At 31.8% G+C, this 25,824-nt stretch overlaps 1 protein-coding gene across 2 annotated transcripts in view; it reads right to left on the bottom strand.

The window, feature by feature from the left end:
* LOC127289487 (venom serine protease Bi-VSP-like) overlaps nt 1-25,824 on the bottom strand; it is a 102,623-nt gene that overhangs the window by 34,280 nt on the left and 42,519 nt on the right. For both annotated transcript variants that reach the window (XM_051317447.1, XM_051317448.1), the window contains exons 2-4: nt 18,184-18,336; nt 9,319-9,651; nt 257-559 (exon numbers count right to left, since the gene is read on the bottom strand). In XM_051317447.1, the coding sequence (XP_051173404.1) occupies nt 257-559; nt 9,319-9,651; nt 18,184-18,250 (703 nt within the window). In that variant the 5' untranslated portion in view covers nt 18,251-18,336. The remainder of the gene's footprint in view (nt 1-256; nt 560-9,318; nt 9,652-18,183; nt 18,337-25,824) is intronic.

Below are 25,824 nucleotides of genomic sequence, written 5' to 3'. Positions count from 1 at the left end.
GGTTTAAATAAACTATTAGAATGAACAGTGGAATTATTCATTCATAATATATTTTCACAATATTTGTTATAAAATAAGTTATAATTAATAAATTATAAAAATGTAAAATTTATGATGTTTGCTTATCAGTTAAGTAGTGCGTGATATTTTTTTTAAGTTCACTATTATTCAAAGTGAATGGTATAATTTATTTCTAAATCTTTACAGATAGTGTATTTTATGGTATATTTTAAACCATTGCACTATGTATTCTTACCTGAGAAGGGTATATTATCCTTTAATTTTAAAATAGCAATGTCATTTGTATAGGTAGTTGCACTGTATTCAGGATGTAAAATATATTTTTCAATAAGAACATCAAGTGGTTGAACGTTGTCAGTATTTGAGAATAAATCTAAGTCTCCCAAGCGCACTAATATTAAATCTGGACGATTATAGACACAATGTCCTGCAGTTAAAACGTGTTTTGAAGAAACTAAAGAACCACCACAAAGCCATTTAATATTTTCACTAGATTTTTTAAACTGATATCCAAGAGCAGCTATCCATGGCCAATCACCTGAAAATAATAAAAATAAAATAATAGGGAAGAGTCGGTAATCGCGGTACACGCTTTGTTTTTTTTGTGTAGGAATCATATTTTTAAGAATATCATCTCTGTATCTTTATCGGCGGACAGGTAGGACTTTTTATTACAAATTTAATTTATAGCTCTTGACTAGTTATGGGCTTGATCTGAGAATATAAGAGGCTTGGTCGTTCAGGCTGTGTTGGCATGGTGCATTAGTCGGCAGAAGTCCCGCGTTAGGCAGCAACTAAGGAGGTTCGAGTCCTCACAGATGCACAGTGTACTCGAGCACGCAGCTTATTTTTTCAGATCAAAATTAATTCAAAAATTGATAATTATTTGTCGACAAATCATATCGATATAATTATCACATGAAACACCTAACTCTGAACCAAGGAGTTTTAATGACATCTAATAGATGTCACTTTGCTGATAAAGTCGAATTCTTCAATTTCGTAATTTTCAAAATTCTTAATCAGCGATAAATATAGTATTTCTATATAAAATATATCTAAATTTAATTTATAGATACCACAGGTCTTTAAAAGAACGATTAATTAACGATTTATAGTAATGTCCCGCGACTACCGACACAAAAGAACGTCGGTAGTGGCGAGACACTTCCTTAAATCATAGTTTTCATCATCTGAACATTCTCAAATCGTTCTAGAAACGGTCCTGGAGAAGACATAGAACATACTTTGGGTGTCTTTAAAACGCACAGTGGGCCAGAAACACCGATTTTTGGCCAAAAGTCGAAAAAGTTAAAAAATTCGCCTGAAAATCATCACTTGGGGGTTCTCAAGGTCGCTGATTACGACTCCGTTAATGGTTTTTAAAAATTCAAAATGGCGGATCCAATATGGCAGACATTATTTTTAAAAATTGATCAGATCCGATTGAAAATCGTCACTTATGGATTTTTGAGGTCGCTGATTACAAATTTTCTGTTGGTTTTTAAAAATTCGAAATAGCGAATCCAATATGCGACGTTCGAAATATTAAAATTTTAACGGATTCGCTCCAAAATCGTTATTTGGAAGTTTTTGGGGTCGCTGATTACGAATGTGGCATTAGATTTTCAAAATTCAAATTGGCGGATAAAATATGGTGGACTGAAAGTTAAAACTCAATCAACTTCGCTTGAAACTTGTTACTCAAAGGTTTCTGCCCTGGTAAAAAGCCTCATTAAAGTCATTAAAAAAGTAGAAACACAATTGACTGTGAAGTAGGTTCTAGTATCTTTTTAATTGGTTTTTGTTTCAATGAGAAATTAACAAGGTTCAACTAGCAAGTAACACTACCCAAGTGCCAATCGCCGATTGACTTGAGTCTTTGCGCATTTTTTAGAGGAGCTAAAAATATTTGATACGTACATTTTTATATCGGCAATGAAGATGTTGTAAGGGTTGAAAACAGGGGTTGAAAAGTCATATTTTGAGTGGCAAAATATACATATCATGATCATTAAAGAAAGTTTAATTAAAATCATTATTTCATTATTTAAAAAATGTTTGACACTTCTTTCTTGATTTCCTAAAAGATACTGCTCGGTAGAAATTACCGTTATAAACCTTTTTGAATGGGGTGAGTAAAACCTTTAACCCTTTAATAACCAAATATACAAAATTTTTGCATGATTTCACAACCAATTTTTCAAAGTGATTTGAATCGCTTGAAACTTGTTACTCGGGGGTTTTCGGGGTCGCTGATTACGAATTCGATGTCAGTTTCTCAAAATTCAAAATGGCGGATCTAATATGGCGGAAGACATTTTGAAAATCAACTGCAATTTGATTGAAACTTGTTACTCGGGGGTTTTCGGGGTTGCTGATTACGAATTCGATGTCAGTTTTTTTTGAAAATTGGTTTTAGAATCCTAATTAGGAACCTTAAAAATTCACAGATAATTTATTTTTTATCTATTCTACATGAGTTTCGTTACGAAATTTTAATCACCCCTTTCCCAATTTTTCGCCCACCATATTAAATCCGACATTTTCAATTTTCCAATTTTTAATCGAATTCATAATCAGCGACCCCGAAAACCCCCGAGTAACAAGTTTCAATCAAATTGCAGTTGATTTTCAAAATGTCTACCGCCATATTGGATCCGCCATTTTTGAATTTTGAAAAACTGACATCGAATTCGTAATCAGCGACCCCGAAAACCCCCGAGTAACAAGTTTCAATCAAATTGCAGTTGATTTTCAAAATGTCTTCCGCCATATTGGATCCGCCATTTTGAATTTTGAAAAACTGACATCGAATTCGTAATCAGCAACCCCGAAAACCCCCGAGTAACAAGTTTCAATCAAATTGCAGTTGATTTTCAATATGTCTTCCGCCATATTGGATCCGCCATTTTGAATTTTGAAAAACTGACATCGAATTCGTAATCAGCAACCCCGAAAACCCCCGAGTAACAAGTTTCAATCAAATTGCAGTTGATTTTCAATATGTCTTCCGCCATATTGGATCCGCCATTTTGAATTTTGAAAAACTGACATCGAATTCGTAATCAGCAACCCCGAAAACCCCCGAGTAACAAGTTCCAATCAAATTGCAGTTGATTTTCAATATGTCTTCCGCCATATTGTATCCGCCATTTTGAATTTTGAAAAACTGACATCGAATTCGTAATCAGCGACCCCGAAAACCCCCGAGTAACAAGTTTCAATCAAATTGCAGTTGATTTTCAAAATGTCTTCCGCCATATTGGATCCGCCATTTTGAATTTTGAAAAACTGACATCGAATTCGTAATCAGCGACCCCGAAAACCCCCGAGTAACAAGTTTCAAGCGATTCAAATCACTTTGAAAAATTGGTTGTGAAATCATGCAAAAATTTTGTATATTTGGTTCTTAAAGGGTTAAAGGTTTCACTCACCCCATTCAAAAAGGTTTATAACGGTAATTTCTACCGAGCAGTATCTTTTAGGAAATCAAGAAAGAAGTGTCAAACATTTTTTAAATAATGAAATAATGATTTTAATTAAACTTTCTTTAATGATCATGATATGTATATTTTGCCACTCAAAATATGACTTTTCAACCCCTGTTTTCCACCCTTAAAACATCTTCATTGCCGATATAAAAATGTACGTATCAAATATTTTTAGCTCCTCTAAAAAATGCGCAAAGACTCAAGTCAATCGGCGATTGGCACTTGGGTAGTGTTACTTGTAGGTTCTTAAGGGGTCAAATAAAAAAAAGCACTTACAGTTGTCAATGTGTTCTACAAGGTTCCTATGAGGCTGAAATTTTCCTGTGATGTTAATGAGGTTTTTAAAATGTCATTAAAATTGAATTTAAAAATTACCAAAGTTTCGAAGTTTTGTGATGTTTTTAATATTGAAAAAAAATAATTCAAAAAATGTTGAAAATGTTTTCTTAGAAGTTTTATAAAATGTTCTAATGAAAAATTTAGCAACCATGCTAATAATTATTTTCTATAATGTTTTATGATTTTTCGAAGTCACAAATATATATGGGCGATTCCACGTGAGATTTACTTATGACCTTTTAAGGCCAGGTCCAAGTGAGGCAGCGCCATCTACATTGAAACTAAAATTTTGGAAAATTTTTAACAGCCTTTTCTTGAAAACAAGATGGTAAAATGCTTTTTCCTTTATAGATAATTGATTATTGGCAAGATATACACCAGCTAAAACTTTTTTTGAGTTAAAATAATAAAAAAAATTTCATGTCAATAAATTAAATATGAGCACTTTTTTCACAAAAACTGTAACAGTACTTTCTCAGAAATTACAATCAAAAATGCAATTTCCATTTGGAAAATTAATAAACGCTAAAAAATACACCACCTAAGATTTACCAATCACGAAAATAACAAAAAAAAAAGTATTTTAACATAACATATTTTACTCATTATGACAGCCGTTTGGCAGGTTATATATGTCACCAGACGTTTCGCAGTTTTGCCGAAAGGAGGAGATTGGCGCTGTTGGTAACCACCTGAAATACATAATCTACCAAAGGGCTGTCACAATCAGTAAATCAGTATCAATATGTTAAATATTTATTAAATTTTTTTTTCTTATTTTCTTGATTGGTAAATCTTAGGTCGTGTATTTTTTAGCGTTTATTAATTTTCCTAATGGAAATTGCATTTTTGATTGTAATTTCTGAGAAAGTACTGTTACAGTTTTTGTGAAAAAAGTGCTCATATTTAATTTATTGACATGAATTTTTTTTTATTATTTTAACTCAAAAAAAGTTTTAGCTGGTGTATATCTTGTCAATAATCAATTATCTATAAAGGAAAAAGCATTTTACCATCTTGTTTTCAAGAAAAGACTGTTGAAAATTTTCCAAAATTTTAGTATCAATGTAGATGGCGCTGCCTCACTTGGACCTGGCCTTAAATTCATCTAAATATATTTTTTTCTTATTCTTTGTAGAAAAAAAAGGTTTACGTATTTTTTTTTATTTCTTTATAAGTGCTCAAATTTACGAGTTATGAATTTTTAAAAATCTGATTTTTTCAAGTTTTTTTGAAATACACCTAATTTCAATGACATGTAACTCTAAAAGTATTGAATTTAGGAATTATGACCAACATACAAAAAAGTTTCAGTTTTTTATCGACTTTCAAAATAACTTAACAAAAAAAAATTTGAATTTGTTTATAAAAAACAGCGATTTTTCATAAACAAATTAAATTTTTTTAAATTTAGGCGTGATTTTTTTTTATTTTTACACACATGAAAATAAGAATAAAATTTTGCAATAAGTTTTGGAGTGGGCCTAATGATCCATGGTGCGCCCGAAGGGGGTTTAAATAAAAGTTAAATGGCACTCAAAAATTCTTGTTGATTATGATAATTCGATTTATAAAAAACATGTTTTAATAGGTTTTAAAATCAGTTTACGTGCCGGATTTAAAAAAAATTAGTTTAATTGCAAAAATAGTGTTTTATGAGGAACCAAAATTTATTTAATGTATAAAAACTATAATAAATCATAGAATTATTAATTATATTTTAATTCTACATATAAATATATATATTATAGTAGTGATCAAATAGTTGTTTACTCTGAAGTCGGTGCTTTTTACAGTTTTGAGAATACATCTGTCATTGTAAAATAATCTTGATTAACCATTCTAGTTTGTGAAACGACGTATAGTTTTTTTACATCAAAATACTTAATGAAAAAATAATGTATTTAACACACATAAATCGATTATAAAAAATTATTCAAAGGCTGTGTAAGTATAATTAGCGGAATATCAACTATTACCTTCCTTTAAAAATGTTTATTTAACCTATTATATCATATCTTCATTTTGCAATAGCAATCATTAAAGATGGAGTTTCAAGGTAAATCTGCCAGAACCCATGAACAGAATCGTCACAATATGTGCTTGATATGCAAAAAGAAACCGAAAAATTAGTATTTTAAAACTACAGGTAAAATAGAATCTGAAATCAAAGTGCTATTTCCTGATTTTAATGAAAAGGATTTACGGTTACCTGCTGTTGTTTGTTGTGCTTGTAGGCACAAAATTTTGAGGGCTAATTCAAATGTAAGTTTGAAAAGCTCAATTCAAATGCCGGACTACTCAAAGTATCATTTTAAAATAAAAACCCGTGGATCAGAGTCAGGTAAAGAATGTGAGTGTACTTTGTGTAATGAAATTAGATCAAAACAAGGAAATTTAAATGCAGTAAATAAAGAAAAAAAATCTTCTAAATTGTTAAAGACTGTTGGTAAGCGATGCTTGAAGTGTCTTACTTTAATTGCTTTGAGAGAATTCGATTATTGTTTAATTGTTTTTATCCGCCATTTTGAATTTTGAGAATCTAATATCAGATTCGTAATCAGCGACCCTAAAAACCTCCAAGTAACGAACTTTCAGAGAATTCGATTAGTGTTTAATTTTATTAACCCGACATTTTGAATTTTGAAAATCTAATATCAGATTCCTAATCAGTGACCGGAAAAATACTCCAAGTAACGAGGTTTCAGAAAATTCGTTTAGTGTTTAATTTTTTTGATCGGCCATTTTGAATTTTGCAATTCTAGTATCAGATTCGTAATCAGTGACCGCAAAAACACCCTGAGTAATGAGCTTTCAGAGAATTCGACTAATATTTAATTTTTTTGATCCACAATTTTGAATTTTGAGAATTTAATATCAGATTCGGAATCAGTGACAAAAAAACACCACAAGTAACGAACTTTGAGAGAATTTGATTATTGTTTAATTGTATTTATCCGCCATTTTGAATTTTGAGAATCTAATATCAGATTCGTAATCAGCGACCCTAAAAACCTCCAAGTAACGAACTTTCAGAGAATTCGATTAGTGTTTAATTTTATTAACCCGACATTTTGAATTTTGAAAATCTAGTATCAGATTCGTAATCAGTGACCAAAAAAAACACGCCAAGTAACGAGCTTTGAGAGAATTCGATTATTGTTTAATTGTTTTGATCCGCCATTTTGAATTTTGAGAATCTAATATCAGATTCGTAATCGGCGACCCTAAAAACCCCCAAGTAACGAACTTTCAGAGAATTCAATTAATATTCAATTTTTTTGATTCGCTATTTTGAATTTTAAGAATCTAATATCAGTTTCGTTAACAGGAACCGGAAAAAGACACCCAGTGACGAGCTTTTAGAGAATTCGATTAATATTTAATTTTTTTGATCTGCAATTTTGAATTTTGAGAATATAATATTAGATTCGGAATCAGCGACACCAAAAACCCCTAGGTAACGAACCCGATATTTTGAATTTTGAGAATCTAATATCAGTTTCGTAATCAGTGACCGGAAAAAAACCCCGAGTAACGAGCTTTTAGAGAATTCGATTAGTGTTTAATTTTTACTATTTATTACCCTTTCAAATGCTTTGAAATAATAAATTAATACTTTTTCACTGTTTTTTTTATTAAAAAATCATATCTAACATACTTTTCATTGAATTATATAAAAATTTGACAGAATACCCTAATATAACAGTGCTCCATATTTGATCTTTTATTTCACTTATTTTCTATTAAATTGATACAAATAAGGTCTTAAGAGCATTTGAACCTTCGTGACGTCACAAATCATGGCGCATGACACGCAAACTTCTCAGGTATGTGAAAAGCACAATTTTGAATATTTTTTAAAAAAACCTTTTGGAAAATGTTCAGAATAACATAGACTATGTCTGTTATGTGCGAAAAATTCAAAATTTTGCGTATAAAACGTTTTTTAAACAACGTTTAAGTTGGTTGTCACAACTAAGGAAAAATACGCGAATTGCTTATATGTAGGCATTGTTTAAAAAACGTTTTAAACGCAAAATTTTGAATTTTTCGCACATAACAGACATAGTCTATGTTTCTCTGAACATTTTCCAAAAGGTTTTTTTAAAAAATATTCAAAATTGTGTTTTTCACATACCTGAGAAGTTTGCGTGTCATGCGCCATGATTTGTGACCTTAACATTGTTTAAAAAACGTTTTAAACGCAAAATTTTGAATTTTCCGCACATAACAGACAGAGTCTATGTTATTCTGAACATTTTCCAAAAGGTTTTTTTAAAAAATATTCAAAATTGTGCTTTTCACATACCTGAGAAGTTTGCGTGCCATGCGCCATGATTTGTGACGTCACGAAGGTTCAAATGCTCTTAAATTACTCGTGAACACTTTTTCTACAAATACCAATAAATACTTTATTATATTTTATTGTTTAAATAACATTTTTAGTGACCGTTGTGTTCCCAACGGTGTTTCAACGCTATTCCGTTCAAAACGCGTTGCTGCAAGGGTGTTGCAAGTTTTTATGCTGTCTGGGCATTGATAAAAATTTATTGTAACGACTACAACATTTTGTTGAATAGGCATACTGTACAAGGTAACTACAATGCGTTAACGCAAGTATGTCAAATAAACGTCAATAAATGAATGCGACTGCGAATGATATATTTTTTCTATTTTCTCCAATTTGTTTTAAATTTCATTTAAATTGAATTTTATTTAACTAAAACTTGTGCATTGTGGAATATAAGATGTCTGATTATTTTCTATTTACTTTATCCCTACTGAGAATAGAATCTATTTTTTTTCGTATCTTAATGTTCAGTGGGGAATCGGGTAAAAATGTAAATTCGTGTATTCAGAAGAATTAAAAACTATCAACTTTTGTTTAATATTTGTAAACAATTTTGTAAATTTGCAATATTTGTACATTCGTTGTTTCTTAACGGGGATGAAAAAAGGTAAAACATACATTTTTAATTAAACTTGCAAATTTAAGAGGATGCCTAATCACCTTAAATCAATGCAAAAAGAAACCATATTAACCTTATTAAACCCACTGATAAAAAAAATTACTGCGACTTTTTCTCATGTTTATATGTATTTATTTTTCAAAACAAATCAGAATCATGTCAAACTATTTGTTTAGTATTTTGAAACCTTACTAAAAAAACAAAAATTTTTGAAATCGGTTCATTGGTTTAAAAGAGACATGTACCGAAAGTTCAAAAAAATCTTATTTTACAGAAGAGCACTTATAAAAACATTTTCTGTTACCCTGAAGTTTTGTAAATATTTGATTGAATTCTTGACCATATCTGTAATTGAATGCAACAAGACCCGAAACGATAAGTTAAATAGTTTTTGAGAAACCTGTACCGAAAAATGTCTCTTTTTGCTTTCATTGAAGCGATTAGGCAACCCCTTAATTGCTTTTTGGTTAAATACTTATTGTTATATTTACCTACTTCTGCAGGAACTCCTCCAACTACTCTTGAGTAACTGATATTACTGAAACCACATTGTGGAGGATGTAAAGAATTATATTTGTCAAAAAGATGCTGTGTTTCCTTATTAGTATCAGGATTTATGTTTCCATTATTATTATTGTCGTTAAATTTTGCAGGGCAACATACTATAGGATTTTTTCCTTCGTATTGACATACGGATCTACGTAAGAAATCTCCAGCAGCTTCTCCTTTGGTTCGTAAAATATTTAAGAGACTTGGACAATTTCTTATCTGAACACACTCTCCTGATTGTTGAAGAGGTGTTATGCACGTTGTCGATAAAATTTCTGAAAGTTAAACTTATATTAATAAGTTATAAGTTTAACTTTTATTATTACGTATTTGTTCTAAAATTTATTATTTAAATGAGTGACGCTTCTAAGAATTCACAGAGCGAAATTCATTGAGTGTATTAGTATTTTACGGAGAAAGATTGATATTTAATATTAATACCTAGATATTACCGCTCAATATATTTGAAGGTGAAAATTTATAACTAATAAATGTAATTTTCTATCCAATGCATACCCTATTGAAAATTTACACGTGTAATTACACGTGTAAATACACGTGTATTTACACGTGTTTTTACACGTATCGATTTGGACATGGATATACACGTGGATATACACGTGTATAGGGGCATTATTACTTTTAAAGATATTTTGCCAGACTCTCTACGTGGAGATACACGTGTATTTGGGACTTAATTTTTTAACAGAGATTTCCACTCTTCCTCCACATGTATATGAGAGATTCTTTTTCAATCGCCCCAGCCCAAAAAGTCAATGTTCTGGGATTGGCTTCATACTTTGGTAAATTGTTCTCCTATATGATAGTAATAAATCCCTAAAATATAAACTCATTAAAAAAATATTTGTAGAAAGTAGAGGGGGTTGAAGTTTTGACGTTAAGGGTAACATTGTCATTTTCAAATCCGTATAACTATGACAAAAGTTTAAGGATTTTAAATTATCAATAATGAATTTTAATGCATTTTTCACGTACTTTTCAAAAATGTATACGAAATTTAAAAAAAAAATTTTTTGACCCCTTTTTTTCAAAATCAACCCTTATTTTTCGATTTTCACCCCTTCGGGTATTTTTTTTTTTTTTTTTATTTTCATTGGAAAGCTGAGGTTTTTTCCGATGAGCTATGTAAATATGAAAATGGGACAACAATAATTTTGTGAGAAACAGAATATTAAAGTAGGCGGTGCCGATAAGGGGTATACCTGGAGATCATCTTTGAGGATTTAAGTAGGCACCGCCTAATTTAATATTATGTTTCTTACAAAATTATTGTTGTCCCACTTTCGTATTTACATAGCTCATGGGAAAAAACCTCAGCTTTCCAATGAAAATAAAAAAAAAAAATTCCCGAAGGGGTGAAAATCGAAAAATAAGGGTTGATTTTGAAAAAAAGGGGTCAAAAAATTTTTTTTTTTAAATTTCGTAAACATTTTTGAAAAGTACGTGAAAAATGCATTAAAATTCATTATTGATAAATTAAAATCCATTAACTTTTGTCATAGTTATACAGATTTGAAAATGACAATGTTACCCTTAACGGCACCCTTATCGGCACCGCCTACTTTAATATTCTGTTTCTCACAAAATTATTGTTGTCCCATTTTCATATTTACATAGCTCATCGGAAAAAACCTCAGCTTTCCAATGAAAATAAAAAAAAAAAAAAAAAAAATTCCCGAAGGGGTGAAAATCGAAAAATAAGGGTTGATTTTGAAAAAAAGAGGTCAAAAATTTTTTTTTTTAAATTTCGTATACATTTTTGAAAAGTACGTGAAAAATGCATTAAAATTCATTATTGATAATTTAAAATCCTTAAACTTTTGTCATAGTTATACGGATTTGAAAATGACAATGTTACCCTTAACGTCAAAACTTCAACCCCCTCTACTTTCTACAAATATTTTTTTTAAGAGTTTATATTTTAGGGATTTATTACTATCATATAGGAGAACAATTTACCAAAGTATGAAGCCAATCCCAGAACATTGACTTTTTGGGCTGGGGCGATTGAAAAAGAATCTCTCATATACATGTGTTTTCATGAATTAATTTTTTTTAAAGGTATTTTTTCATATTCTCCACGTGTATGTACACGTGTACTGGGGACTCAATTTTAATAAAAGATATTTCGACTATATCTCCACGTGTATATACATGTGTATTTAGGACTTAATTTTTTAGATATTTTTCCATATTCTCCACGTGTATATACACGTGTATTCGGGAATTTGTTTTTTAACTTATATTTCGACCATATCTCCACGTGTATATACATGTGTTATCATGACTTAATTTTTTTAGATATTTTTCCATATTCTCCACGTGTACTCGTGACTAAATTTTAATAAAAGATATTTCGACCATATCTCGACGTGTATATACATGTGTTTTCATGACTTAATTTTTTTTAAAGGTATTTTTTCATATTCTCCACGTGCCTGTACACGTGTACTGGGGACTCAATTTTAATAAAAGATATTTCGACTATATCTCCACGTGTGTATTTAGGACTTAATTTTTTAGATATTTTTCCATATTTTCCACGTGTATGTACACGTGTACTGGGGACTCAATTTTAATAAAAGATATTTCGACCATACCTCCACGTGTATATACACGTGTAATTACACGTGTAATTTATACTTTGATATTTTTCCAATATTTTTCAAAAAATTACACGTGTAATATATACTTTGATATTTTTTAAATATTTTTCAAAAATTACGCGTGTAATATATACTTTGATATTTTTCAAAAATTTACACGTAAAATTTCACGTGTAATTTATACTTTGATATTTTTCGGATATTTTATAAACTGTAACATGTATAATTACATAATGTTTTACCGGTTTTTTTACACTTCGAAACATTTATTCTATTCATTTATGATGCAAACTCCAATAAACAAACGTCAAATCAAATGTTGAAGAGAAAATGATTCACGGTAAGAAAAAAATAATTCACCGTAACGCTCCAATTCGGTTTTTTTGCCAAACCGAATTCAGCTTAAGTTACCATCAAGTCTTTTCGCTTACTCACAATTCTTTTTTTTACTGGGTAAAGAACAATATTTAAATTGCATAAAAAATTATAATTATTTATAAATAATGGGAAATAAAAATATAGAGCGCGTATTAGGATAAAAAACTGTTAAATATGATGTTAGTCACAACTCCCCATTTTCTACATTTTTAAAATAGTCATAGAATAATTAACACATCGAAAGTTTATGAGAATTTTTTTTATTTGTACGTCGAAAGTTATTAATGACAGCTAATTTTTATGTATTAAACATTGTGATCACTTTTAAAAAATTAGTGGAAATGGCCTAAACATAAAGAGCCCAGTAAAAAGAAAAAGATAAAAGAACCGCGGATTCCGGTTACAAGCTCAATATCTGGTAAACGAATCCATGAGAATCTCGGATACCAGCACTTTTCGGTATCCGAAATGCTCATATAAGCTTGTAAACTAACTGAAACGGACAACTTTTGTAGGTCTTTTAATCAAGAAAAAGCAATTAAATGGATGCAGAAACGATGGGAAATTAAATTAGAAGCAAAAATAAATGATAATTTATTAAAGAAACGTACATTTAAACAAAAAACAATTATTCTTACTTATTCTAACCTCTGCATTAAAAAAAAAATTAATGTTGGTAATTTTAGCTTGCTATTCGGAAAATATTCTTTTCTACCTTACCGACGTTGGATATTAATTTAACGAGGTTTCTTTCTATTTTCTTATTGCAGAATCAATTTAAAATAATCACAATATTATTATTAAACTTAATAATACAGTACTCATTTCAATTTTTTTCTCCCTTTTAATTAAATAATTTTGGATTGCTTTTGAAATAGATACCGAAAAGTGCTGGTATCCGAGATTCTCATGGATTCGTTTACCAGATATTGAGCTTGTAACCGGAATCCGCGGTTCTTTTATCTTTTTCTTTTTACTGGGCTCTTTATGTTTAGGCCATTTCCACTAATTTTTTAAAAGTGATCACAATGTTTAATACATAAAAATTAGCTGTCATTAATAACTTTCGACGTACAAATAAAAAAAATTCTCATAAACTTTCGATGTGTTAATTATTCTATGACTATTTTAAAAATGTAGAAAATGGGGAGTTGTGACTAACATCATATTTAACAGTTTTTTATCCTAATACGCGCTCTATATTTTTATTTCCCATTATTTATAAATAATTATAATTTTTTATGCAATTTAAATATTGTTCTTTACCCAGTAAAAAAAAGAATTGTGAGTAAGCGAAAAGACTTGATGGTAACTTAAGCTGAATTCGGTTTGGCAAAAAAACCGAATTGGAGCGTTACGGTGAATTATTTTTTTCTTACCGTGAATCATTTTCTCTTCAACATTTGATTTGACGTTTGTTTATTGGAGTTTGCATCATAAATGAATAGAATAAATGTTTCGAAGTGTAAAAAAACCGGTAAAACATTATGTAATTATACATGTTACAGTTTATAAAATATCCGAAAAATATCAAAGTATAAATTACACGTGAAATTTTACGTGTAAATTTTTGAAAAATATCAAAGTATATATTACACGCGTAATTTTTGAAAAATATTTAAAAAATATCAAAGTATATATTACACGTGTAATTTTTTGAAAAATATTGGAAAAATATCAAAGTATAAATTACACGTGTAATTACACGTGTAGATTAGGCAACATGAAATTACACGTGTAATTTTTTTGAAAATAATTTTCAAATTTCAAGTATAAATTACACGTGTAATTTTTTGAAAAATATTCGAAAAATATCAAAGTATAAATTACACGTGTAATTTTTTGAAACATATTCGAAAAATAACAAAGTAATTACACGTGTAATTTTTTGAAAAATAACAAAGTATAAATTACACGTGTAATTTTTTTCTAATTTTAAACAGAGATTTCCACTCTTCCTCCACGTGTATATACATGTGTTTTCAAGACTTAATTTTTTAAAGATATTTTTCCACATTCTCCACGTGTATATACCCGTGGAGGTATGGTCAAACTATCTTTTATTAAAATTGAGTCACGAGTACACGTGTATATACACGTGGAGAATATGGCAAAATATCTTTTAAAAAAATTAAGTCCTGATAACACATGTAAATACACGTGTATATACACGTGGAGGTATGGTCGAAATATCTTTTATTAAAATTGAGTCCCCAGTACACGTGTACATACACGTGGAAAATATGGAAAAATATCTAAAAAATTAAGTCCTAAATACACATGTATATACACGTGGAGATATAGTCGAAATATCTTTTATTAAAATTGAGTCCCCAGTACACGTGTACAGGCACGTGGAGAATATGAAAAAATACCTTTAAAAAAAATTAAGTCATGAAAACACATGTATATACACGTCGAGATATGGTCGAAATATCTTTTATTAAAATTTAGTCACGAGTACACGTGGAGAATATGGAAAAATATCTAAAAAAATTAAGTCATGATAACACATGTATATACACGTGGAGGTATGGTCGAAATATAAGTTAAAAAATAAATTCCCGAATACACGTGGAGAATATGGAAAAATATCTTTAAAAAAAAATTATGTCATGAAAACACATGTATATATACACGTGGAGGAAGAGTGGAAATCTCTGTTAAAAAATTAAGTCCCAAATACACGTGTATCTCCACGTAGAGAGTCTGGCAAAATATCTTTGAAAGTAATAATGCCCCTATACACGTGTATATCCACGTGTATATCCATGTCCAAATCGATACGTGTAAAAACACGTGTAAATACACGCGTATTTACACGTGTAATTACACGTGTAAATTTTCAATAGGGATAGCACACGATTTTATTTGTTACAAATTTTCACATTGTAGCACTATAACCAATAAATTCAGATACAGTCAAGATATCTTTTTGCCCTATTTGAAGTCCATCCCTATTATTAAAAATCTCTGTTCAAAATCTTAAACAGAAATTTTCAATTGAGATCAGAAATTATAGGGAATCATGGTCAGAATAACTCACTTGCGGTAGCCATCTTGATTAAACATATGTTAAAAGATAGACGGAATAAAAACTGGCTGCATAATAGGGATGTCTCTATAACGCCTGTAAAGGACTCATTAAGCAGCTTCTACAAAAAGTCAAGTAAAGCTAAATGCGACAGTTGTCACTCTCATATAGCACAAATGTATGCAGCAAGTTTGCAATGCCAAATTGCAAGTTTGCATTGCATACAGGGTGATTCAGAAAAAGTGTTTAAAAATCATTTTAGACGCTTGAAATTGTTTTAGGTTAAATAGCATTGGAAAACGGGAATAGCGTGTGTTTTTTCTCTATTAATTCACGTTGAATACCATTGGAAAAAGGGAAATGGGGTTCGTTTAATCTCTTAAACATGTTGAATAACGTTGGAAAAAGGGGAATGAGGTTCTCTTTGTCTTTTAACATGTGGAAAATCGTTGGACAATGGAAATTGGGTTCTTTTGTCTTTCAACATGTTCAATACCGTTGGAAAAAAAGGAATGTGACACTGAGTTTTGAACTTGGAAAACGGGAAAGGAATAACTTTGTTTATATATCTTGATTCTTGCAGTGCTTGTACTTTTAATTTGAACAAGAAACGTCCTTATTAGGAAGGTGGGGTGAATTGTACTATTAATTGGGACAAGCAGTGAATTTAGTTGAAGCAGAGGGCTCAATTTTTACTCTTAATTAAGACAATAAGTGTGTTTTGTTTCAAGGAGGAAGGAAAAAAAGTAGGGAGCATTAAGAAGGCATTTTTGGGGCATGCAGTTGTGGGAGGAAGGAGTTAATTAATTATGGTAAAATAAAAGTGCTCTTGCAGTTGTGGGAGGAAGGATCTTTAGCTTTTCGCTTTATCAAAATTTTTAATTTAAAGGGATTAAAGTCTTTTTTTCTTGTTCTGACTACATTTCGAACTAATCATTGTCTCACTAACACAACCAGGCTACAAGGAATTTTTTTGAGATATCAGATTGGTTTCCAACTTATTTTTGTGTCCTGAACACGATTCCGGGTTCCAAAATTGCGTATCACGTCTGGATTTTGAGTAAAGTGGGGGTAAAGTCTCCAAGAACTGTGTTTTCGAGTCTTTTCAGTATTTTTTTTCTTAACCTGACGTGATTGAGACTTTTATATAGGCTTAAATTAAAGCTCATATCTTACACTTTAAGACACATAGGTATGCGCAAGATAAAAAAAAACTGAAATTTTGAAAAAATTAGGTTCAAGTCACTTAAAAAGATTTTTGGGGTCATTCCCCAATTTAATCAAAATTTCAAAATTTTTTTATCTTGCGCATACCTATGTGTCTTAAAGTGTAAGATATGAGCTTTAATTTAAGCCTATATAAAAGTCTCAATCACGTCAGGTTAAGAAAAAAAATACTGAAAACACTCAAAAACACGGTTCTTGGAGACTTTACCCCCACTTTACTCAAAATCCAGACGTGATACGCAATTTTGGAACCCGGGATCGTGTTCAGCACATAAAAATACATTGAAAACCACTCTGATATCTATATAAAAAAGTCTTATTTTGTAGACCTGTGTTATGATTGTTTATAAACGTTTTTAAGATTTAATTACACAATAGGGATTATTTTATTTGATCATATTTAAATTTGAAAATCTTTTTTGGAGTGTCTTGTTGCAATATATGTCATGTAAAATGTCATTTGCCATCTCACCTCGAAAAAACATGGCCATCTCTCCTAATGTCAGGAGACAAATTGACACAACTAAAATTTAAATAAATAAATAAAATTTTTGAATAAATATAAAATTATGACAAAGCTTGGGTCATGTACTTTACATAAAAAAATTAAATTCAAAATTATTCTATAAAAGAACATAACACCAGTGTGAAACGTAAACTCATCACTTTTTATCAGAACTAGTCAAAATAACAAATCAGTTTTTTACTTATTTTTTCAATATTTTTCGTGAAGTTTTTTCTTTTAATTGTGCTTTGCCACAAAATAAAGCGAACTAATCTTTAATAAACGATACTTAGCAGCAAATTCTATAAAATATTTGAATTGGCCATCTCTCCCGCATGGCCAACTCCCCCGGACTTACCCTACATATTTTTTGTGCAGGTTTCATGTACAAGTACTTTTACATGAACAAGTTTATGTTCTTGTACAAGAACATTGGTTTAAAAATGTTTTTTTAAAAAAATTTGAAATTTTAATAAGTTATAATTATTAAAACTCTTCACTTATGCATGCTAAAAATTATTAGGCAGTTGTAAAGGCTTCAGAAAACTACTGCGCAGCCTTTAAAGTTTTTAATTTTTAATTTAAAAGACATAAATGAACATGTACAAGAACTTGTTCCACATCTGGTACAAGAAAATGTACATGAAACCTGCACAAAAAATTATGCACAAGAACATGTACATTTTCTTGTCCAGGATCTTGTACAAGTTCTGGTACAAAAACATGTCTCAATTCCGGATGCTGAACTTGTTCAAGAACATTACTTGAACATGTACAAGAAAATGTACAAGTTCATTAATGAACATGTACAAGAACTTCTACATTTTCTTGTACAAGTTTTTTCAGCCGGGACATGCATTGAACAAGGATGGTTAAGTGTATACTTCGCAAGTATAATATGCAAAATAATGTATGCAATTATGCTCATTTCGGGAACGGCCTAAGCCACTAGGAGTTAAACTTGGCTTTTGAACATATAGTAGAAGTTTTTTTATACTAGATCGTGTCTACTATTTAAGAAATTATGAGCACTTACCTTGAAGGAAGGGAAGTTGAAAAAGTACATACCACTGTATGTGTAAAAGATTATATCTTGTCTTCATATTTCAAAACAGTTGATGTCTTCTTTATCAAGTTGAATATTTATTGGTTGTATGTTATAACAATACTTGACTCCAAACTAAATCAGCTACAAATAAAAAAAACCTTAGTTTTATTATAAATTACTATTAGTAAAGTCTGTATTAAGCAGTACAATAGGGTCAGTCAACTGACGTTCGTTAGTAGATATTGGAACTTACCAAAAACAAATTATTCTATTCTGCACTTAAACACAATGGGAAATGGGAAATTTTTTGGAGAAAAAATCTTTCAAAACCTAACCTAACTTACATATATATGTTCGCATACTAACAAAAATTACACATACAAACATGTCCATTTTTTTATCAAACGTAAGGTATACGAGATAAATTATAACTTTTTTAAATGTAATTATTTTTTGATAAATTTTAGATATTCATAACCTGGGAATATTAACGAATCTCAATATATATTTTTTAAAGTTGAGTTATTAAATTTACAAATTTTTTAAGCAATAAAACTCGGCTTAAAATTATAATCCTTCAACAATATCCCTAAGATATCCATATCAATGGTTGATATCCTAGAATGGTCCCAGGATATCTTGGGATATCGCTAGGATATCCAAACCGCCGGTCTGTCTAATATAATGAATAACATAATAAAAACAAAAATCTTATGAGCTTCTAATTTATTTTAAATGAAGATTTGAAACGCATTTTTCAAAGTTTTTAAATAAACTCATGCACTTAATGTATAATTAATATTAATAGTTTTTCATTATTTGCGGGGAAGAATTTATATTGTTTATAGCCAATTTATTTTCTGACAATATTAAGCATATGAATAAAGGAATGAATCACGAATGAGAAAAAAATTAGTTAATAGTTTTTCAAATTAAACAACTTTCTCGAAAAACAAGTAGCATTTTATTTTATTTATATAAAATTTAATTCACAGAATATTCTCACTTGTAGTCTCATAATGACTTTAAAAACAGTATCCTGAGAATATCTTCTTGACATCCAGAAGATATACTGAGAATATCCTAAAAATATCTGTGGGATATCCTGACGATATCTATGGGATATCTGGAGGACATTTATGAAAGTCTATAGAGATATCCAGAAGATATCCTCAGATATCCATGGGTTATCCAAAGGATATCCAATTATCCAAATTATCCAATATTAGGGTGTTCTTGTACAGAAACGTTGTTGTAATTCTTTTTACATGTTCACTTGCTGTACTTGTACATCTCCCTGTTAAAAAAAAGATTTGGACGATAGTGGTTTTCGAACTGGATCGGCGTTTCTTGAATTCGAGAAAAGCAAATTGACGAATAGGACCGATTTCTGATTTCGGAAATAGTATTAGTCCAATTCGTACAACTTTTTAAGTGTGAAAATAAAGAAAATTAACCTGTACAGGGCTCTAAAAAGCAATGAAATGTGATAATGGTTACCAATAAAGGTGAAGAATACTGTCTGTTAAGTGATTTTGTCAATAATAAATAAAATAAACAAGTTGTAAATTCAGATGTTCATTACATGCTTCCTCTTTACGATAAGCAAAAAAATTTGCTTCCTCGTGGAGAAAGCAAAATTTTATTGCCAAAATGTGAATTTTTAATTTTTTAACTTTCATTAATTTTTTAAATTTACCTCAAATGTATACTTTATATATATTGACACCGGTCACTGTAGAGGGAGCCACCGGGCCAAAGGCCAAATCTATTTCACTTTTATAGCCAATGGGGAGCATTCAAAGGTACAGCAAAATAGTGGCCGAGTAACTTTAATTTCATTAAAGTTTGGAAGAGAGAGAGAGAGAGAGAGAGAGAGAGTCACCACCTCACAAGAGAAAAGCAACTTTTCCGTTGTGACGAGCACCTCAATTATTGTTACCAGCAACTAGTCTCAATAATGGTGGTGATACAAAGCTCTAAAAAAAATGGCGACTGACAGTGTGGAAACTATGCAGTCCAAAAGTAGTTTATAGGTTAAGTATCATATTCGTGAGTCGATTCACCACCCCACAATAGAATAGCAACTCTTCTATTATGGCAAGTACCTCGATTATTGAGAACAGCAACTATTCTCAATAATGGTGGTGATCGAAATTCAAGTTAGTGCCGGGGGGGGGGTGAATGAAATAAGTCAATTTACAAGTGATCGTTTATTTTCATTAAGTACACTTTGTTGAAATAATTCTAAGTCCCACAAGGGTAGAATATTTCTAAGTTCGAAAGGCGAAGAAAAATTCAAAGTCCAAGACTCGGAAAAATTTCTAAGTACGAATAAGTAGAAATTTTTCTAAGTCCACTAACTCGAAATTTTTCTAAGTAGGAAGCTGTTGCGTAGTATAGGGTAGGCTAGGCAGGGAAGGCAACCAACCCTGAGTGAGCTCTGCAACAGAACTGACGTTTTGGTCCAGTGCATCGGCTTTTATAGCCCACGACTCTTCCAAAACGACGAAAATAGTGGGAGAATTTTCCAAGAGAGGGGCAAATCTTCCGTCTATGCACTTCTTACTTTTGACCCGCGGAAAACCGCGAGTCAAGAGCCAAGTCGCGCGTTTTCTCGCGAGATTCACCTCTATCCCCGAAATTCTCTCACATCCCTGCTTAACCATTCCTAATTAACCTAATTAATAACTAATCTTACTTAATAAGTGTGATATATGATAATAATATTATTATATTAAAATATAGTTTATTAATATAATATGTTACAAATACAGATATGTATGTGTAACATAATATATATTTACTATAAGTTAACAATATAATATTATTCGTATTAAACACACACACACACACACATATATATATATATATATATATATATATATATATACATATATATATATAACATTATAAATTATAAATCACTATAACAATAATAACCACCATTAACAATTAACAAATTATAATTATTGTAATAACAATTATAATTAATAATTAGTTAATAATAATTTATTATGATACAATAATTATTTATAATAAATTATGCTATAAATGATCTACAAGATATAAAAACACATCAAACTTCGAACATAACCTTTTATTTAAATAAATAATTGAAAATTCGGCTCGGAAAAGTATCCGGCGAACAGAAAGTTAAAAGAAGTGGCGCGAGGAAAGCAAAGGGCCTGTCGCGTTGAGAGTGGGAGGTGCAAGGATGAATAGAGATGGGCCGTAAGGCGAAAGTGGAGAGAGCGAATAGGGAGAAGAGTGGAAAGCGTGGAGTGTAAAGGGGCGCGCCGATAGGATGTTTGGAAAAATGTAGAAAAACACGTTACCAATGACTCAGCTAAGGACAAGAATTCATGAAGATGTAGCAAAGTTTTTGCATTCTTCATGAATTCTCGTTACCCCCATCAGTGACATGTATCAATCCCCCCCTTAGGAAGGCATTGGTCACGATTGGTTACTATAATTTACTAAAGGTTGTTCGAAGTTCGAGTGATGTCGATGTTACATAATAATTTTTTTTTTAGAAAACATGATTTTGATGAGTACAAGATTTTACAAAGTGGTTGATCCTTTTCTGCATCCGCTGGATGGATGATGAGTGGTTGGCTGTTGGATAGCTGAGCTTGTTCAGCCACAGGTATCGCTGCAGTCATCCCCCTCAAGAGAGCGTTGTTCGGCCTTTTCCATGATGGTGGGTAATGGAATTTGTTTTGAGATGTGCAACGAGCTTGTTCAGCTGCATGTGTTGCAATGGTCGCCTCGTCCGAGGGACCGAAAGCTGCTCTATCCTAGTGTTGTGTGATGGGCAACTGCGCTGGCTGGGGCAGGAGTTGGCCCGGTTTAGACAGGGGGAAAGGGTCGACCCGCAGTCTAAGGCTGAGAACTAGGAGTAGAGGCGCTTGAAAATTGTGAGGATTGACGGCTTAGGCTTGTTCAGCCTCATGATTAGATACCCGTCCGGGTCATCTGTCATCCCCCTCAATTTTGATGGAGTCTCTTAGAAAATTACTCTAGCAGGAGTAACAACGTAATGGTGGTAATTTGGCCGTCGACGAAACCTTATGAAAGGTTCGTAACTCGTTAGTAGATTATAGAAGTGGGATCGATCTGTGCTTTTTATGGTAAGTGTTCTAGTGTTCTGAATGTCACTAGTGAAGCCTTCTCTATCCGTTCCTTGTTCAGGAAATAAGAATAAGAACGTTCGTAGTAACGGTTTTTTGAAATCGGAGAAAGAAGATGTAGTCAGCAGAAGACTCAATTGTTGGTAACTATCTGGTATTGAACTATCCGGCTCCTGGTGTCCAGTCATCGTAGGTGAATAGGTCATCGAACTTGTTCAGTTCATTGTGCCTATTGAAGTATGGACCATGCTTGGCCCAACGGAAAAGTAGAGATAGCTACGTCAAGCTGGCGTGCAAGGAAAAGTTCCGATCGGACTGTTTCGCTTGGCCATGAGCCGTGTAGGCGATATCCCCCTTTTGCCGAAGTTGATGGAAAAAGGTACCTTTGAGGATGATTAGTCAGGGTAGCGCGAAGTTTTTCAATCACAGACGTATGAGATGGGGTTACCAGAAGAAAGGTTACCCCCGCCTGCTTGGGTATAGAAACTTGAGTTGAGGTATGATGAGAAGAGAGTGTGAAAATGTGAGATTTAAGTGCTAGGGTTCTTTGACGCATGGTGAAGAGATCAAGATTTTTGTACTCTTCATCTGAGCACATCAATGTGTCAGGATTGAGTGCACGAAAAGGTTGGGATTCGAGAGTTAGGATACTATATGGTCTAACTGTCTTGCTCAGCAGCGCCCCCTGTATGAGAGAAATCAGTCGGTATGGCTTCGAGCTGACTGTATCCCAATTAGTCAAAAGGCGCTGTGGGTACATAGTGTGTGCATAGATAAGCTATTTTTAAAAATAAATTATAGTTGAGGTAACAGATAGAAGGGAAAAGCTTTTAAAGGGAAAAGCTTTTGGTTGAGATGGAGATGCAAGCTTTTCTGATTTGAGAATAAGCTTTTGGTTGAGAAGAGGCGAAAGCTCTTTTCTTAAAGCAGCTTTTGGTTGCGACGGAGTTGAAAGCTTTTCTGATTTTTGAGAGTAAGCTTTTTGGTTTAGAAAGAGGCGAAAGCTTTTCTGATTTGGGAATAAGCTTTTTGGGTTGAGAAGAGGTGAAAGCTTTTCATAAAGAAGCTTTTTGGGTTGAGAAGAGGTGAAAGCTTTTCATAAAGAAGCTTTTTGGTTGAGATGGAGGTGCAAGCTTTTCTGATTTGAGAGTAAGCTTTTGGGTTGAGAGAATGGTGAAAGCCTTTCCGACTGGAGGAGAAGCTTTTTAGTTGAGAGAGGGGAAGCGTTGGGCGCCACCGGGTTTTAGTGAACACTCCCGGAAGTGTATTCTTGAAACTGAGTGGGGTTAATGGGGTCAGTCCCACAAGACTGCCCCCCCCCTTAAGTGATGGGAAGAAAACTGAAAAGTTAGTCTACTTCATTTTGTAAACTATTTGATACATGGGTTTGGTTAGCTCAGCAAAGAGTGTGAGACCGCTTATTAATGGGTGGTCCATCCGAACATCCGTTCAGACACGAAAGAAAGTCTTCGGGCCCCACGTTGGGCGCCAATTTGACACCGGTCACTGTAGAGGGAGCCACCGGGCCAAAGGCCAAATCTATTTCACTTTTATAGCCAATGGGGAGCATTCAAAGGTACAGCAAAATAGTGGCCGAGTAACTTTAATTTCATTAAAGTTTGGAAGAGAGAGAGAGAGAGAGAGTCACCACCTCACAAGAGAAAAGCAACTTTTCCGTTGTGACGAGCACCTCAATTATTGTTACCAGCAACTAGTCTCAATAATGGTGGTGATACAAAGCTCTAAAAAAAATGGCGACTGACAGTGTGGAAACTATGCAGTCCAAAAGTAGTTTATAGGTTAAGTATCATATTCGTGAGTCGATTCACCACCCCACAATAGAAAAGCAACTCTTCTATTATGGCAAGTACCTCGATTATTGAGAACAGCAACTATTCTCAATAATGGTGGTGATCGAAATTCAAGTTAGTGCCGGGGGGGGGTGAATGAAATAAGTCAATTTACAAGTGATCGTTTATTTTCATTAAGTACACTTTGTTGAAATAATTCTAAGTCCCACAAGGGTAGAATATTTCTAAGTTCGAAAGGCGAAGAAAAATTCAAAGTCCAAGACTCGGAAAAATTTCTAAGTACGAATAAGTAGAAATTTTTCTAAGTCCACTAACTCGAAATTTTTCTAAGTAGGAAGCTGTTGCGTAGTATAGGGTAGGCTAGGCAGGGAAGGCAACCAACCCTGAGTGAGCTCTGCAACAGAACTGACGTTTTGGTCCAGTGCATCGGCTTTTATAGCCCACGACTCTTCCAAAACGACGAAAATAGTGGGAGAATTTTCCAAGAGAGGGGCAAATCTTCCGTCTATGCACTTCTTACTTTTGACCCGCGGAAAACCGCGAGTCAAGAGCCAAGTCGCGCGTTTTCTCGCGAGATTCACCTCTATCCCCGAAATTCTCTCACATCCCTGCTTAACCATTCCTAATTAACCTAATTAATAACTAATCTTACTTAATAAGTGTGATATATGATAATAATATTATTATATTAAAATATAGTTTATTAATATAATATGTTACAAATACAGATATGTATGTGTAACATAATATATATTTACTATAAGTTAACAATATAATATTATTCGTATTAAACACACACACACACACACACATATATATATATATATATATATATATATATATACATATATATATATAACATTATAAATTATAAATCACTATAACAATAATAACCACCATTAACAATTAACAAATTATAATTATTGTAATAACAATTATAATTAATAATTAGTTAATAATAATTTATTATGATACAATAATTATTTATAATAAATTATGCTATAAATGATCTACAAGATATAAAAACACATCAAACTTCGAACATAACCTTTTATTTAAATAAATAATTGAAAATTCGGCTCGGAAAAGTATCCGGCGAACAGAAAGTTAAAAGAAGTGGCGCGAGGAAAGCAAAGGGCCTGTCGCGTTGAGAGTGGGAGGTGCAAGGATGAATAGAGATGGGCCGTAAGGCGAAAGTGGAGAGAGCGAATAGGGAGAAGAGTGGAAAGCGTGGAGTGTAAAGGGGCGCGCCGATAGGATGTTTGGAAAAATGTAGAAAAACACGTTACCAATGACTCAGCTAAGGACAAGAATTCATGAAGATGTAGCAAAGTTTTTGCATTCTTCATGAATTCTCGTTACCCCCATCAGTGACATGTATCAATATGGATCGATTCGCCTTGACGTAAGGAATATGTATATAACCTTAAATTTTTCTATTTAAACATTTTTTCGATTAAAAAAAAATTTTTGGAAAAAAGACGATAAAATTTTTTTTTGAGTATTTTTAAAAATCCTTTGGTCAGATTTGAGATATTAATATGATAAATGAGTCTACCAAATTTTATCTAAATCCATTAAAACCTGTTAAAGTTATCTTCTAAACAAAAAAGGGATCCACACACACACACACATACATACATCCGGACAATTGATCAGGATCTCATATAACATGTTTCTATAAA

The sequence above is a fragment of the Leptopilina boulardi genome, unplaced genomic scaffold (assembly GCF_019393585.1).
Source record: "Leptopilina boulardi isolate dan_hultmark-lab unplaced genomic scaffold, ZJU_Lbou_2.1 LbouV2_41, whole genome shotgun sequence".
Lineage (NCBI taxonomy): Eukaryota > Metazoa > Arthropoda > Insecta > Hymenoptera > Figitidae > Leptopilina > Leptopilina boulardi.
Note: the sequence above shows the minus strand (reverse complement) of the source record. Positions and strands in the feature narration are given on the sequence as shown.